An 18,169-nucleotide genomic window follows, 5' to 3' on the forward strand; every position below is an offset into this window, starting at 1 on the left:
ATTGTTTTTGTAAAAGAAAGGTTTTTATTTTGCCAGGAAAATTGCCGAATTAAGCAAAAAGGGGGCATGGATTAATTTGATTTAAAATGATAATTAAATAAAAAAGAACGAGAAAAATGACAGAAACGAAGGAAAATAAAACAGAGAAAGATAGATAGATAGATAGATAGATAGATAGATCTAACCCTAAATCTTTGTAATCATCTTAATAAATATAAATATATTATGTAAAAAAAAATTATTACTGTATTGGTTGTGGAACATAAACTTACAATAAAAAGAGGAAAGAAATTTAAGGAGGAAACTAAAAAAAGAGAAATACAATTATTAACACATACGTTTTGGAATTGTGGAATAAACGTAAACTTTTTTTTTTATCTCAAAGAAAAGACTACAATTAAGTGAAACTGGAACTGATGAATAAATGATGAATTTAACCAAAAAAAGGTAAAAAATAATGAAAAAAAGAAGCTATAGATAGATAGATCTCACCTGACTCAGCTGCCAGCCATTGGCATCGTGGGTAATGTAGGAGAGGTCAGGCGAGAGCTGAAAGAGAAGGTCAACGGCTGATTTGAGAAAGTTCATTCAAAAGTCAGTGGAAGAAACAGTCAGACTGAAACCGGCCGTTTGAGAAGAAGAGAAAAACTGGAAACTCAACTATCTCTGCTTTCATCGTCACCAGATATGGCATGAAAACGGTTTACCAAAGCCCTCGATATCAGTTCAAAACACACCGAGACTCTTTCAAACCATCAGAGTAATAAACGCCTCTGTGCTTTTGTTCCTGACGAGAACGAGTTAACTAAGACAATCGGTGTGAGTATCAGACGAGATGAGAAGCATGGGGCTGACTTACAGAGGCGCGGATCTCCTGTAATCCAGCGAGAGCCACGTTTAATCCAGCGACTCTTCAGAAAAACACACTCATCTGATCAGAGTCAGATCCGGATCAGATCGCTGCCAGCTCAGCTTCCTCTTCACAGGAGGAAACTCGCTCGAAGCGTTTGTGTTAATAAGGAAGTTGAGGCGTGAAGGGTGTGAAAGTCAAACACGTGCCTGTAGGAAACTCTTCTTTAAACGACAGACGCAGTCATCTGTGGCTTCATTCACACTGTTCTGATCAAACTGCCTTCGGTTCACACACGCTTCGTTTGAGAACCATACTAAACTAATACTAACATAAAAAAATGACACCGAACTCTCCAGGATTCACTCGACTGTCTGATGTTGATTATCTTTATTTGTTTTGTCATTAAAGTTACAGGCAAGTTTAAGAGAAGTGGACCCATTAGTATACAGCTTAAAGACTAGAAAACTTTGTTGCCATTAGTACTTATCTTACTTATCTGACCTCCATCAGTTTGTAGTAAATGGAGCAACATGGAGTACCCCAAGGCTCGGTACTAGGGCCGTTACTTTTCAGGCTTTACATGTCACCCTTTGGTGATATTATAAGGAGACGAGGTGTTAGCTTTCGCTGCTTTGCCGCGGTGAAACACACCGAATAGGAATGTATAATCAATAAGAAAAACTAGAATATCAAAATCGACTGCTTAGACTATTTAGCACCCAAACTCTGGAACAATCTCCCTAACACTGTTCAGGAGGCAGACACACTCTTTCAGTTTAAATCGAGATTAAAGACACATCTCTTTAACTTGGCTTACGCATAACACACTGATACGCTTCTATTATTCAAACATGTTAAAGCAATGATAGGCTGCAAACGGGAACAATCCCCATAACACACACTTTTTATATATCGTAAAAAGAATGGCATCTACGCTAATATTAATCTGTCTCTTTCTTATTCTGTTCTTGGTTCATTTCAAGATCAGATGGTGGATCAGCATTGATTGATTGTATGTATTGCATGTAATACCTTTCCAATTGCATTAAAATTACAGAATATTATACATCCATTACCTACTTAAAATAAAGTGTATCAATATTAATAATTAAGTAGCTACATAGTAGTTACATACAGTACGTGTAACAGTAGCTGTGCATAATTACTTAGTTACACGGTAAGCACATTTAGTTTCATGTAAGTACAATGGCTACTAAGCACTAAGAAGGTAATTACTCTGTATTATGGACAACTCAAAATAAAGTGTTTAGTTCTTTACCTTAATTGTATTTTATATCGGTAAGTTGCCAACGTCATCTTCATACTTTCTATTTAATTTCATGTTTTTTATCTAATACTTCCATTTTATTTGAGATTATCTTGGAATGGAAATGTTTTTGAATAATTTAAGTTAATACTGCCGTTATAAAGCACTCCAGTCAATCCCTCACCATTAACTGTCTGAGAGCTCAGCATAAAAATCTGTTAGTAGATAAATAAATAAATGAGCGTAATCCCCTTTTTCATTTGGCCGTGTTTCCTCTTCTAATCCGTGACTGGAGCAGATTTCCCCCAGTCATCTCTGTCACTGTGAGTTTCCAGTGTTTCTAAAGCTCTTTGTTCATATAATCTCTCTGTAATGGACTTCCTATAGACAGCAGATCATTAGATAGATGATGTGCTGTCATGCAGCATTACATCACATCATCATAATCACCTGCTCACACACACACACACACACACACACACACACACACACACACTGTACCCTGTGCATCGAGCCTCCTCCTGAGTTCTGTAACGGGAGAGACAGGTGTCTGATGTCTCGCTGAACCACAGCGACCTAAAACACACCGCAGACATGTGCAGGTGCATTAGAAAGTGCATATTCAGAACTTAATATTCAAGTACCTAAAATGTTTAAACTCGTTATTCGCCGGTTAATTATGAAGGAGGCACTGTTTTTTCACGCACCTGTCACGTTTGAGACGTTTTTCTGACAAGTGGAAAGAAAGCCTCCACAAAGAGTGTTTATTATCTGGCGCTCTATCTATTTCAATTATGACGCATATTTTGAAAAGTCATTTTCTCAAAATGAGGCTTTTCAAAGGGATTTGTCTATATATAATTTGCTTGATTATATGCAACATTTTATTCCCACCAAAATTGTGAAAATATAGTGTTTTCTGTCTGTTCTAAGCAGCCTCTGAATGAAAGAAGGACAACAACGAGGTCGCTCTGTAATATTTACAAAACGTTAAACAAAAATGTTAAAAAATGGCTTTATCGAGTGTTTCGATTTTTGAAAGGAACGTATGCAAATGAGCTCATATTTTATTAAATAAAGACTCATTTGCATATCTAAACCTAACATTTTAGATAACTTGTAATACAAAAAACCGTTTGCAGTTATCAGTGTAATCAATCAGCTGGGTAAGTAAAGCCATAACTATTAGGATTTTTTTAAGTGTCTCCCTTAATTGAAAATTAATTGCATGTAAATTTGGGCTTAAGTTAAGATGAAAAAATTAAGTCACTGTTGTGTTGAATGAGAAATGCAGCGAACAGACATTACACAAAGCACTTGATTCAACATGATATAATAATAATAATAAATATGACATATGAAATATGACAATAAAAATACAAATATAAATCACCCTAATATAAAACTAAAACTGTTTATAGGTAGTGTCTTAATGGGTGAATCATGAAATCATTTACTGAACCGATTTATTAAGCAACTGACTCTTTATACATGAATCATTGAATCATTGACTCACTTGATTTGTTCAAAAGGCTGATTCATTCAGAAATAAAGCTAACTCTTTATGAAGAGTCACTGAATCACTGATTCATTTGGTTTGTTCAAACAGCCAATTCTTTCACAAGCAACGCAAACTGAATCACTGACCCGTGGTTCAATAGTTCGTTCATTCAGTATGTGTGTTGCTCAGAGATTTGGTCAGATTGCAATTACTTTCATTGGGGAAACTGAGCAAAAAGTCACAATCTGAACTTTTTGTATAAAATCAATATCAATAATCAATATGCAATGGTCCGTAAATGAATCGTGCAAAATGAGCTCATTAAACCAACATCGTTAAGGTTTGAATGTTTCTGTTAATTCTAAATATATAATATATAAAAAGTGAGGAGCAGAACTGATTTTAAAAAACGTGATTGGACCCCTCTGATTGGTCCGCGCTCGCTGATTGGTCGCTCACCTTGTTTTGGTGGGCGTGGCTCTCGCGAGCTCGGCGAGGCGGTTTCCACGAGCGCTCCTCGGTAACGGTGTTGACGTAGTAACAGCGCCCGGTTCCGGGGTCACAGTACTGATCCCACAGCTGCAGCGTCTGCATGGGTCGTTGACCCGGCAACGGCTTGGGAGGCTCCGCCCACTGCCGCTTCCCCTGCTCTGACAGGGAACTCTGGGAAATGTAGGCGGATGATGAGATCTGAGAAGAGAAACATTAGAGAGATTAGAAAAACACATAGTGTATAGTCCTCTGAGGACACAGGACATAGCATTTTCAATATTTTAGCATTTATTAATATTTTAATACGTTTATTTCTGAATTAGATTTGATCTTTTTAGTTTCAATTTTAGTTTAAGTAATTTTTTCATTTTCAATTCAGTTATGTAATTTTAACATTTAGCATCAGTTTCTAATTTGAAAGTTTTTGATGTAATGTTTTATATTTGATTTAATTTCAATTACTAAAAACAATTGTTAGTAATTGTATTGGTTTATATATACAAAATTACCTATTTATCGGAAATGTTCTGATTTCTACTTTTATTTTTTACCATGAAATTTCATATTTTGTTTTACATCAGTTGTATTTAAATGACCAAAACTAATTTTAATATTTAATTTTTTTCTTATTTGAGTTTTAGTATTACATCCACTATATATTTAATTGTATTTCACTTTATTTAAATGACGAAAAAAGATTTCCAATAGTTCTAGTTTAATCTTTCTTGTTTCGTTTTCAGTTTTAATAAATGACACACTTTAACTTATTTTCAATTTTCTCATTTCTATTTTTTGGGTTATTCATGTTCACTTTATATTTGATCGCAGCTTTATTTTAAAGATCAAAAAGTGTTTCTCCCCCACTTTTATTAACTTACATCTTTTTTGCAGCTTCAATACATTTTTTATCATCTGATCTTTTGCATTATTTTATTTCATCTTGATTAATTTATAACAGTTTTACTGAACAATAACAACATTGGTTGAAACGCATTTCACAACACGCATACGCATGAAATTAATCTCGGCGAGCGAGAGTTCAACCTTGATGTAACTCGGCTTTTTTGTTTCAGCAACGTTCGCTGAGCCAATCACGGGATTTAAAACCTGTTTAAAAAGCAATTACTGCATTTCTGTTTTGCTTCGTGCAACCGCGATTCCTGATGCAATCCTCTTAGTGTGTGTCTAATTTGTGTACGTGAGGCTAATTAGTGCGTGTGCGAGATTATCCAGGTTTAAAAGTGGACGGAGTTGAACTCGAGAGTGCATTTTGGGTCTAAAAGAGAGCGCTGTGTGTCGGTGCGGTTGCAGGCGTACATGCGCTAAGTAAGAAAACAGCTCCAAGCCACAACCGTCAAGAGGAAGTGGCCTAAAACACAGACGATATGAACAATACAGAGAGACAGAAGGAAGAAAAGCCATTAGAAGCCACTGAACAATAAAAGAGGTGAATGTAAAATGTCACTGAGTGCACTTAAAAGCTCTGACTGATGGATTAGCTGCGTTTCTGTGCTGTGTGAACGGAGGGATGTTTTCTGGATTATATAACTCGTGTCTCTGAAGCCGTATGGCCTCGCGAGCGTCACGCCACGGACAAACGGCAGGCGTCTCTCTCTCTGACTCCCGGAGAACCCTTACAGACGAACACCTTCGGTGCGGAATAAAGCGGGCTGTTGAAAGCGAGCCGGTCCGCTTTGAAGCTCGAACGCCGATGTTGTTTCGCAGGAAGAAATAAAGCCTTGAGCGGGTTCATCGCCGTTTAAACACTGGAAACTGGTGCGAGATTTAACCCTATAAAGCCTGACATATGCAACAATAGTCATATGCAACAGTTTATTCACCTTCAGACAATCCTAAAAAAATGTTGCATGTGATAAATTAATAATTCATTGAAATATAGCTAAAATAAACCACTTTTCATGACTCTTTTCGTGTAGTCTGATATTTTGAGTTGCAGAGCAGATACTGATCTTAATGATCTAAATATCAGCGATCCCTCTATATCTCTATTAATATGTCTTTAATAGTAGTGGGATTAAAATGCATGTAATATAATGGGAACTGATTGAGTGAAACAGCTTTAACGGTCAACTTTGAGCATTAGGAAGGGGCTTCTCGTGGTTATGTTAAGTATGTGCGAGCTATCTTTAAACAGCTTCACTGTGCACTTGCAGAGTGATGTCACTTCCTGTCAGTGTCTATGTGGCAATGCTCTGATCTGAGAGAGATGTTCATCATCAGATCAGCAACAGATCCTCGCCGATATCTGATATATCGGTGCTTTGTTTGTTGTTAAGGTCGCAAAAAATGTTAATCTGAGATGCCAATCAAATCAAAGTGGGCGGGGCTTAACTGTTAACAGAAAGCGAATGCGATGCTTCTTTTAACACGAAGGTGGCGAAACATTTCGTATTTGGCAGGCTCACATTTTTTTAGAGCAGAGATAACCGATAACCGTTTTTTTGCATAACAACCGAATGTCATAAGAAACGTTTTACAATATCAATACAGCATACCGATATTTACCAAGTGATAATTATCAAATTCAATCTGTAAATATTATATATAATTATATAATATATATATATATGACCTAAAATATATTTAATATAAATATATATATATATATATATATATATATATATATATATATATATATATATATATATTTTATATATATAAATGATATATATGATATATATATTATTTTTAAGAGTGTAGGAATGTTAAACCAAATAAACCTGATCCAGAAATGAGTTTTCTGGGCTGCTGTATAAAGACTGATGTTCTCTCTGTCATGTAAGTGTTGGATTTGTCAGTGATGTTTAGCTCAGGAGGGATGTAGGACGGAGTGTGTGTGTGTGTGTGTGTGTGTGTGTGTGTGTGTGTGTGTTGTGTAATGGCTCTCTGTGTCTGATCGACTAGAAAAAGTCTTTTCTGGCACAGCGTGTCCACAGCTTTCAGCAGGGATTGTATTTAAGGATCTACTGTATCTCGAGAGCCGGTTAAAAATTCAAACTCGAGAGCTTCTGTGAAATACGAGAGTATGTGTGCTTGTTTTATGTGTATATTGTCAAAAACTAACATATAAAAACTTTATATTAGGCGGCCTTAGCTACTATGTACTTACATTAAAATGAATAATTTGGTACAATGCACTTATTGAGTACATACATTGCATGTAACTACATCCAGAATTAAATTCTGTACTTGCATTTATAATTAAACCGTTGAGCCACCCTTAAACAATACAATATTAACACAATAGAAATTACTGTAAAAAAGTCACTGTAAAAAATTACTGTGATCTTAACGGTAAAAAACTGTGAAAATGCTACGGTATAAACCTGTTAAATAGTTAACGGTAAATTCCTGTAAATTTGACAGAATTAAAATTTAGTTTGAATTTATTGTTTTTTTTGTAACTATGTCTCTCCTCAGTTTTGTTTATTGGGGTTGTATGTTAAAAGTAAGGCTGTTAAATGAATGTTTATATATATATTTGAGTTTAATGAGGAACCGTGATGGTGTTTAGTGTTTAGTGACTTTATCATCATCACCTGCTTTTGGTTATCAGAGTATTTCAAAGATATAAAACAGATTTCAGTACTTTAATATGTTGTTATATTACCATTGTGTCAGTTTATGAAATTACGGTATTTAACTGTAAATTTAAAACCATAAAACCTAAACCATTGTTACTGTATTTTTTACGGTGTTTACTATTTTAATACAGTACACTTTATATATATTTTTTACCGTGTAGTTAAGGCCACCTCATATAAAGTGTGACCAAATCATTTTTGGTTAGATTTTTTTACTGATATATCTAATATATCTAAAACCATTCATCGCTTGAATTAAGATTACAATAGTTTCAGTAATAATATTAATCATCATAATAATAATCATTTAACTTTTAGCACCTCTTTTTACTTTAAGATCAATCTGAGGCTAAATACAAATATATAACTATAACAGGAGTTAGTTTAGTAGATATGACACTCTTTTTGAAATCGAACGTCTGCATAGTTATGACCGGAAGCGCTGGCCTTTAACAATGCCTTGGAAAAAACAGTCCATCTTAAAAAATAAATCAAATAAACCCAAACAGGAAATAATACAGAATAAGCATGTGTCCTAAACTCCTAAAAGACTGGTTTCTCGTATTTTAGAGCTATCTGTGTGTGTGTGTGTGTGTGTGACTGTGTGTGTGTGTGTGTGTGTGTGTGTGTGTGTGTGTGTGTGTGTGTGTGTGTGTGTGTGTGTGTGTGTGTGTGTGTGTGTGTGTGTGTGTGTGTGTGTGACTGTGTGTGTGTGTGTGTGTGTGTGTGTGTGTGTGTGTGTGTGTGTGTGTGTGTGTGTGTGTGTGTGTGTGTGTGTGTGTGTGTGTGTGTGTGTGTGTGTGTGTGTGACTGTGAGTGTGTGTGTCTGTGTGTGTGTCTGTGTGTCTGTGTGTGTTTGTCTGTGTGTGTGTGTGTGTGTGTGTGTGTGTTATATGCATTGCTAAAAACCTCTGTGAAATGTGAGAGTGTGTGTGTGTGTGTGTGTGCTTGTTTCATGTGCTGCCAAAAACTAAATAAAACAAATTATACGAGACAATACAATTTTTAGTTTTTTTAGTTAACCCAACGCTATTTTGTAATTATTGGTAAAATGTGCTAGCCATTGTGCTAAGTGAATATTGTTTCTACATCAAATTAAGTACAGGATGCCCTTTGCATTTACACCAAAAATATTGATTTATTTTTCTGTAACTATATCAATGCTTAGTTTTTAACCAGTAATATGCATTGCTAAGAACTTCATTTTTCCCCCCACTCTTAAATAGCAGATTTTTTTTTCATCTCAGCTAAATATCGTCCTATCTTTACAAAGCAGAGGATGCTCTTTCACCTGTATGTGTCCGTGTGTGTGTCTGCGGGCAGCGCTCATGTCCCACTGGCTGTAGGATTTAGTCGGGCTGCTGGGGCTCTGGTCCTGGTTCTGGTAAGGGTTCTGGGGAAGGTTGCTGGAGCTTTGGCTGCGGGCGATCGGGACGCCGGGGACCCCGGGGACCGTGAGCTGACCCGAGGGTGAGGCGGTGGAACCGGAGAGAGGTAAGGTCGGGAACCGTCCTCGCGCTGAGACCCGGCCGCTGGGTTTGTCCGTCAAGGCACTGCTGCAGTTCAGGTTCTCCATGGAACGACAGAACTGCTTATCAGGCACTGAGACCGAACACAGACAAAACAGACAGAGAGGACCTTAAACACACAAAACAACTTCATCAGCGCTGCCTTTTATTATACTGAAATATAACTCCTGATATTAGCAGCGCCGGGAACTGATTACATTTCGCTACCTCTCGAACTATTAGTCAACCTTAGATTTGCGAAACCCTTCATCACTCGAATTAAGATTACAATCATTTCATTTTAAAGCTAAACTAGACTTACTTGGAGATCGTTCCGAAGTTAGGTACAGATTTAAAAACGAGACGTAGTTTAATAGCTAGCAAATTACACTGTTTTTTAAAAATTAAATCTTTTAGAAAAACTGGCGTCTAACAATGCCTCGGAGAAAAAAACATAAAGCTTATACGTGAAGCAAAATAGTAAATAAAATTAAATTATAAATTCTAAAAAGTAATTAAATTTCAGTGCAGTCAGTGACATTTGGAAAAGCCTAAAGAGACGGTTCATGCTAAAATCAAATGGTGTTTGTGAGCTGATGAAAATTTAATATAAAAAAATATATAAAATAAAAAAATAATAATAATTAAAAAAAAAAAAAAAAAAATATATATATATATATATATATATATATATATATATATATATATAATATTATACCAAAATATTAACTAAATATTAGGGGGACCTGAAAGATTTCTTGAGCAGCAAACTGTCATGATTACAATGATTTCTGAAGAATCATGTGACACTAAAGGCTGGAGTAATGATGATGAAAATAACAGAAATAAAATACATTTTAAAGGGTATTCACACAGAAAACAGCTTTTATAAAACTGTAATAATATTTCACAATTTATACAGTTTTTTTTTTATCAAATAAATGCAGAAGAGACTTCTTTCAAAAAACATTACATTTACATGTAGTCATTTAGCAGATGCTTTCATCCAAAGACTTACAAACGAGGACAAGAGATGCAATCAAATGTGATATGCAAGAGGTTTTTTTTTTGTTATTCACATAATAAATAAAAATAAATCAAGTAGACTAGAAAGAAAAAGGAGAAGGCTAGTGTGGACTTTTTTTAAAAGACGACAAACAATTATAAAATGAACAGAGCGTGCATTTAAATGAAAAAAGAGAACAAACGGATAAAATAAAGACGAAAGTGATGTGTTTTAGCCGTTTCTTCAACTGAAAAGCTCGGATTGAGTTGAAACATGATGTACCTGAGCCGTGTGTCTGCATGCAGGGCGTGAGCGAGCCTCGAGGGATCATCCTGAAGCTCTCGGACGCTGATTGGCTGGAGGCCAGCGAGGGGCGGAACTGGCTGACGGGCAGCTCGATGACGTACGTCGCCGGCACATAGATGGGCTTGACCTTGGCTCCGCCCCCGATCCTCCGAGCCTGCCACCAGTCCGCGTTGGTCTTCTTCAGCAGCAGAAAGCGCTCGCCCTCGTGGATGGAGACCAGGCGGCCGTCGGCGGCGCGGTACGAGTAATCATACTGAGCCTCCAGAACCACAGGGCCGCCCAGCCGCGAGCCCGAGACGACCGTCCCACGACGCCAGCCTCCCGACAGCATGCTTCCTCTCAGAGACGCTCGGAGCGAGATCGGAGGACGAGCACAGCTCCGAAGAGAGACCACACGAGTGCCATGATCTGACACAGAAACGCTCGTTACACCCACAATATAACAATAAGCCAGCAATCACAGAGAATTAGCACTGTGTCAGTAGCTCAGCAATGGATGTGAATGGGTGCCGTCGGAATGAGAGTCTGACAGAAAACATCAGAATAATCCACGGCACTTCAGTCCATCAGTGAACATCTGGAGAAGACAATGATGACTCTAATCCAGCGTTAAGATGTTTTTAACTAAAACACGAGTCTTTAATCCGCTGTTGAGCGAAGTTGACACTCACCAAAAACATTGACAGTTCTCTCTATAACACACCAAACTCTAATAGGAATTGATATTATGGCAAAAGTGTTTGCATATATATATATATATATATATATATATATATATATATATATATATATATATATATATATATATACAGTAATACGTATATTACTATATTGAAATATTGCATTAAATATTGCACTTTATATTTTATGTTTGACAATAATAGTGATATGCATGATAATCTGAAAATGAGCAAGAATTTATTATCTAGTTCATTTTCACGTAACAGCCTCAGCAAGACTGTTTGAACATGACATCACTTCCTTCAGCCCCCAGTGCTAACGCGGGTATTAATGCAGCGCTGATATTTGTGGCGTGTGACCCGATGGACGCTAGCGACACAGAAAGGCTTTTAACACAGACATTCAGTGTGTGTGTGTGTGTGTGTGTGTGTGTGTGGCTTTTATTTCCTACATCATAGTGACCAAATGTTCTCAGAAAGATGGCAGTATCCAAAAACCTTGATGTTTTGGGGACACTTTGTGAGAAAAACAGCTTATGCATCACAGAGAGTGAATAGTTTTGAGAATCTAAAATGGCCGTAGTGTTGCGTGAGGAGTAGGTTTAGGGTAAGGGGAAAGAAAATCCCGGTCTGTAGTCGAAAAAACAGCACGCCTATGGAATTAACCCATAAACCGTGTGTGTGTTAACTGATAATCTCCATCATGTTCTGATAATCCTCGCTATAAAGCAGAATGCTAAGTGACTCTTAATGTAACACGGGCTCCAAACGTCTGAGGAAATGCTTTTATGTATCTCTTGTTAATTGTTTTCATTATGAATTATTTTAGCAATATAAAACCTGGAGATGCATCGTATCATCTGCTCTAAATTGTGCCGTGATTCAGTTACTCAGACTATTAAAAATTACAACATCCATGGAACCTGCACAAAAGGTCCTTTATAATAGAAAAAGATTATTTGGGATATTAAAATGTTTAAAATAACATAAAATAAAAAATTAAATTAAATTAAATTAAATTAAATTAAATTAAATTAAAAATAAAATAAAATGTTCTCAGCTCAGACTTTTTCTCACTGATTCTATCACACACACGACGTGCAGAAAACAGGAAACCACACACACTTCACCAGCACCAGAATCCAAGACTCATAGCGGCTCCAGACGAGAGAAATAAACCAGAAAACACTCCTTCATCAGTCACTGAGCACAGATGGACACCAGCCTGACTCACTGATAACACATATGCTGAAGAACACACACACACACACACACACATCAGGTGTCACAGTGAAGGATTGTGAATACACACACACAAACAAACACACACACAAAGACAAAAATAAACACACACACGCAGACAAAAGGACACTCAAAGACAAAAACAAAACAGACAGAAACACACACACACACACACAGAGAGACACACACACACACAAAGACAAAAATAAACACACACACACATTGTGGCAAAAACAAGTGATTTCCTGCAGAGCGGCTCAAATCTGCTGTAAGCTCCATCTGTGCCAAGAGTGAAGGTCAGTGATCTCACACGAACACACAGACCACTCCACCTCACACTCCACACACTCCTCACACTCCACCTCCACACACTCCTCACTCCACACACTCCACCTCCACACACTCCACCTCCACACACTCCACCTCCACACTCCTCACTCCACACACTCCACCTCCACACACTCCTCACACTCCACCTCCACACACTCCACACCCACACCTCCTCACACTCCACACACTCCACCTCCACACACTCCACACACTCCACCTCCTCACACTCCACGTCCACACTCCTCACACTTCACACACTGCTCACCCACACACTCCACCTCCACACACCCTCACACTCCACCTCCACACACTCCTCACTCCACACACTCCACCTCCACACACTCCACCTCCACACACTCCACCTCCACACCTCACTCCACACACTCCACCTCCACACACCTCACACTCCACCTCCACACACTCTCACCCACACACACTCCACACACCCCACCTCCACCTCCACCTCCACACACTCCACCTCCACACTCCTCCTCCACACTCCACCTCCTCCACACTCCACCTCCACACCTCCACCCACACACTCCACCTCCACACACCCACACTCCACCTCCACACACTCCTCACACTCCACACACTCCACCTCCACACACCCCACCTCCACCTCCCACACACCTCACACTCCACCTCACCTCCACCACCTCACACTCACACTCCTCCACACTCACACACTGCTCACTCCACACACTCCACCTCCACACACTCCTCACACTCCACCTCCACACACTCCACACACCTCACTCCACCTCCACACACTCCACCTCCACACACCCTCACTCCACACACTCCACCTCCACACTCCTCACTCCACACACTCCACCTCCACACACTCCACCTCCACACACTCCACCTCCACACCTCCTCCTCCACACTCCACCTCCACACACTCCTCACACACCTCACCTCCACACACCTCACACCTCCACACTCCACCTCCACACACTCCACACACTCCACCTCCACACTCCTCACACTCCACCTCCTCACACTCCACGTCCCACACTCCTCACACTTCACACACTGCTCCTCCACACACTCCACCTCCACACACTCCTCACACTCCACCTCCACACACTCCACACACTCCTCACTCCACCTCCACACACTCCACCTCCACACTCCTCACACTCCACCTCCACACACTCCTCACACTCCACCTCCACACACTCCACCTCCACACACTCCTCACTCCACACACTCCTCACACTCCACCTCCACACACTCCACCTCCACACTCCTCACTCCACACACTCCACCTCCACACACTCCTCCTCCACACACTCCACCTCCACACACCCTCACACTCCACCTCCACACACTCCACACACTCCACCTCCACACACTCCTCACACTCCTCACTCCTCACACTCCACCTCCACACTCCTCACACTCCACCTCCACACTCCTCACACTCCACCTCCACACTCCTCACACTCTACACACCTCCTCACTCCACCTTCACACACTCCTCACACTCTACACACTTCTCACACTCCACCTCCACACACTCCTCACACTCTACACACTCCTCACACTCCACCTCCACACACTCCTCACACTCCACACACTCCTCACACTCTACACACTCCTCACACTCCACCTCCACACACCTCACACACCTCCACACTCCTCACACTCTACACACTCCTCACACTCCACCTCCACACACTCCTCACACTCCTCAAACTCCACACACACTCCACCTCCACACACTCCTCACACTCCACCTCCACACACTCCTCACACTCTCCTCACACTCCACCTCCACACACTCCTCACACTCCACACACTGAAACCACCTGACTGCAGACTTCATGGAAGAAAGTGTGAGCGCTTCTGCGTCCGATCACCAGGACCTGATATACTGTTGCTAAGGTCTTCTGAGTGTCGCTAGGGTGTTTCCATTACAGATTTTAAAACACTAAAAGTCATACTCCAGGCCCGCTTCCGTTGGCTTGTATGCATGTCTGTTGTGTGTAAGAAGAAGTGTTCGCTGTTGACATTTTGTATGTGGCGTGTGTGTTTCGCAGTTTTATGTCCGAGCCACGCTTTCAAGAAGCATTTACGTTTCTAAGGTGTTCTGGAGAGTTTCCAGGTGGTTGCCGCGCGTTCTGAGTGGTTGCTAGGGATTTTCCACAAACTTTCTAATATGTTAAAAAATAACGGTATTCAAATGTATTCGAAAGTGCAGCTCGAACATTCTGCTGAACATCTCCTTTTGTGTTTCTCAGACGAAAATCGCCATGAGAGTAAGTTAATGACGACAGAATGCACTACTGCTAAAACTACTACTTGAAGTCTCTAAAGAAAAAGGAATATTCCTTTAACATTCAGTAAAGTTTGCGTGAGACACGTGCGCAGTGTGTGCGCCATTGTTTTCTTGGTGTGCCATTGAGCTCCACTCTTGCCCTTCACTCTTTCTGCCCTGTTGCCGTGTTGCTCCGGATCCGTGTGTCAGAATCTACCAATAGAATCCCACCTGAAATCTTTCGGCGCAGCTGATTGGTCAGCCGTGGAAGATGATATTGCTTGATGTGATGCAAAGATTGGGACATTCGTACACTTGCTTTCACTGTCTTCATAATTAGAGGCTTTGCTTTGGTGTTTGTCTTCGATGATCTTGGGTCGACGAGACATTTAGCCTCTCACACACTCACAGAAACACACACAAACAAACACACACACATACGTGCACTTTCACACACACACACACACATGTTGTGTTCCCGTGTTTTCTGGTGTCTCTTCATAGGTGTAATGTTTTTATTCTGTACAGACTGTATGTGTTGTTGTTCTTCACCTTACAGGAAACTATTGGCAATTTCAGATTTTCAAAAAATGAATTCTGTATGTTTTATAAGTTAAAATGTCCATTTTAATTTCAATATTTCAATATTTACTGATTTTCCTATCCTTTTGGTCCCATAATGTCATAAATACCAGGTATACACACACACACTCACACGCTGATTCACACACACACACACACACACACACACTCACACACATTTGTTGAATTGTGGGGACTTTCCATAGACTCTTATTACTTTTATACTGATCAAAAATATTTTCTAACTTTAAACATACCACTTACAGCAAACCTGTTTGCATTGTTACACTCTCACACACACACACACACACACACACACATACACTCTCTCTCACACACACACACACACACCCACTTTCTCTCTCTCTCTCTCTCTTACACACACAAACTCTCTTTTTTCTCTCTCACACACACACACACACTCTCTCTCTCTCTCACACACACACACACACACACTCTCTCACACACACACACACACAGTCTCTCTCTCTCACACACACACACACACTCTCTCACACACACACACACACTCTCTCTCTCTCACACACACACACACACACACACACACACAGTCTCTCTCTCTCACACACACACACACACACATACACACACTCTCACACACACACACACACAAATACACTCTCTCTCTCTCTCTCTCTCTCTCACACACACACACACACCCACACACATATACATACACACACATTTCTTGAATTGTGGGGACTTTCCATAGACTCCTATTACTTTTATACTGACCAAAAATATTTTCTAACTCTTAACCTACCACACACTCTATCTCTCACACACACACACACACACACACACACACACACACACACACACACACCTGTTGTGTTTCCATGTTTTCTGGTGTCTCTTCATAGGTGTAATGTTTTATTCTGTACAGACTGTATGTGTTATTGTTCTACTCCTAAACCCCTTTTTACATTTTCAGAGAAAGGAATTAAATGTAAACATTTTATAAGCTTACACACACACACACACACACACACACACACACACACACACACTAAGGAACACTGTGTCATTCAGTCACTGTACAATAACTCATTATTATCCGTTCGACTGGTGAATTAATTGATTAACCTCGCTTACAGGCACATACCGTACGACTGCATTGTGTCTGCGTGTCAAACCTCTGAAGTGTGTACTTTGTGCAGCGCACACTACATGTGACTAGTGTTGAGTCCCGGTGTCCACAAACACACAGCAAGCACCAATCAATAGATGAATCAATCACCGATCAGCTGCACTGTGTGTGTGTGTGTGTGTGTGTGTGTGTGTGTGTGTGTGTGTGTGTGTGTGTGTGTGTGTGTGTGTGTGTGTGTGTGTGTGTGTGTGTGTGTGTGTGTGTGTATGTGTGTGTGTGTGTGTGTGTGTGTGTGTGTGTGTGTGTGTGTGTGTGTGTGTGTGTGTGTGTGAGTGTGTGTGTGAGTTCTCTATATATTGTCGAGTTGATCAGGTAATATAGATAGAGGTTGTGGCTGCTTCAGTGTGCCACTTACCTCTTTATGTTTTCCCGTTCAACCACAAATACACCACACACACACACACACACACACACACACACACACACACACACACACTGCATCAGCAAGCGTGTCTAATAATATCAGGCATCATCTGATGGCGGTAACCTTATGGTTAAACATCTGAGCCGCTGAACCAGCACGTCACATTTAGTCCTGACCCACAAACTAGAGATTTCACAAACTTAACTAGTCATCATTATGTAACTTCAGGGAACAGCCATTAAACTGAGCTCATTCTGAGAACAAGAGAGCTTTAAACATCTGCGGCCTCACGTTATTACGTGTCGAACGCAGCTCTGTCCCAAATGAAGACTAAGTTCTTCGAGGATGCGTTAAATCGATCATAAGCGACATGCTTTTAATGCTAAGATTATTAGTTTTAGTTTCACAACACAGGGAGCTTATAACGCAGGTTTTAAACTATTAATGCATATTATATATTCGATATTATATGCGCAAAACTCGAGGGGAACCGTGGCTTTAATACTATTTCAAATAAATGCTGTTTCCATTTATCTGTGAAACCTAAAAAAAAAATGCATCGCGATTTTCGACACAGATAATAATCAGAAATGTGTATTATTCTGATTTCTGAAGAGTAATGATGCAGAAAACACACAGAAATAAATTACACTTTAACACACAATCACAGAGAAAACCACTGGTTTTGATTGCAATAATATTTCACTATTTTTGAGGTGTTTGTGGTCAAGCAAACGCAGCCTTTAGTGAGCAGAACGTCAAACATTAGTGACATCTTTAGAGTCTTTATAGAGCTCACAGCGATCGCATTCAACGGCTCCGAGGGCCGCGGGGTTCGTGATAACATGCAAACGCGTCGAACGTCAACTGTGCAAATACAGATAATAAAAAAAATGACAGCATTTGCATCTAAAAAAGCCTTTCTCGCTTTACTCATCCGTCAGCATTTACCTCTGTGTTAAAGCCACATATAAGAAGAGTTTGGCACGTATAATA

General features: G+C 39.8%; 1 protein-coding gene across 4 annotated transcripts in view; it reads right to left on the reverse strand.

Annotated features, from left to right (window-relative positions):
- arhgap9 (Rho GTPase activating protein 9) overlaps positions 1 to 18,169 on the reverse strand; it is a 34,584-nt gene that overhangs the window by 13,366 nt on the left and 3,049 nt on the right. For all 4 annotated transcript variants that reach the window (XM_043232188.1, XM_043232187.1, XM_043232185.1 and 1 more), the window contains exons 2-6: positions 10,515 to 10,946; positions 9,010 to 9,320; positions 4,081 to 4,311; positions 2,622 to 2,696; positions 493 to 549 (exon numbers count right to left, since the gene is read on the reverse strand). In XM_043232188.1, the coding sequence (XP_043088123.1) occupies positions 493 to 549; positions 2,622 to 2,696; positions 4,081 to 4,311; positions 9,010 to 9,320; positions 10,515 to 10,869 (1,029 nt within the window). In that variant the 5' untranslated portion in view covers positions 10,870 to 10,946. The remainder of the gene's footprint in view (positions 1 to 492; positions 550 to 2,621; positions 2,697 to 4,080; positions 4,312 to 9,009; positions 9,321 to 10,514; positions 10,947 to 18,169) is intronic.

This window comes from Puntigrus tetrazona, unplaced genomic scaffold (assembly GCF_018831695.1).
Source record: "Puntigrus tetrazona isolate hp1 unplaced genomic scaffold, ASM1883169v1 S000000513, whole genome shotgun sequence".
In the NCBI taxonomy this organism is placed as follows: domain Eukaryota; kingdom Metazoa; phylum Chordata; class Actinopteri; order Cypriniformes; family Cyprinidae; genus Puntigrus; species Puntigrus tetrazona.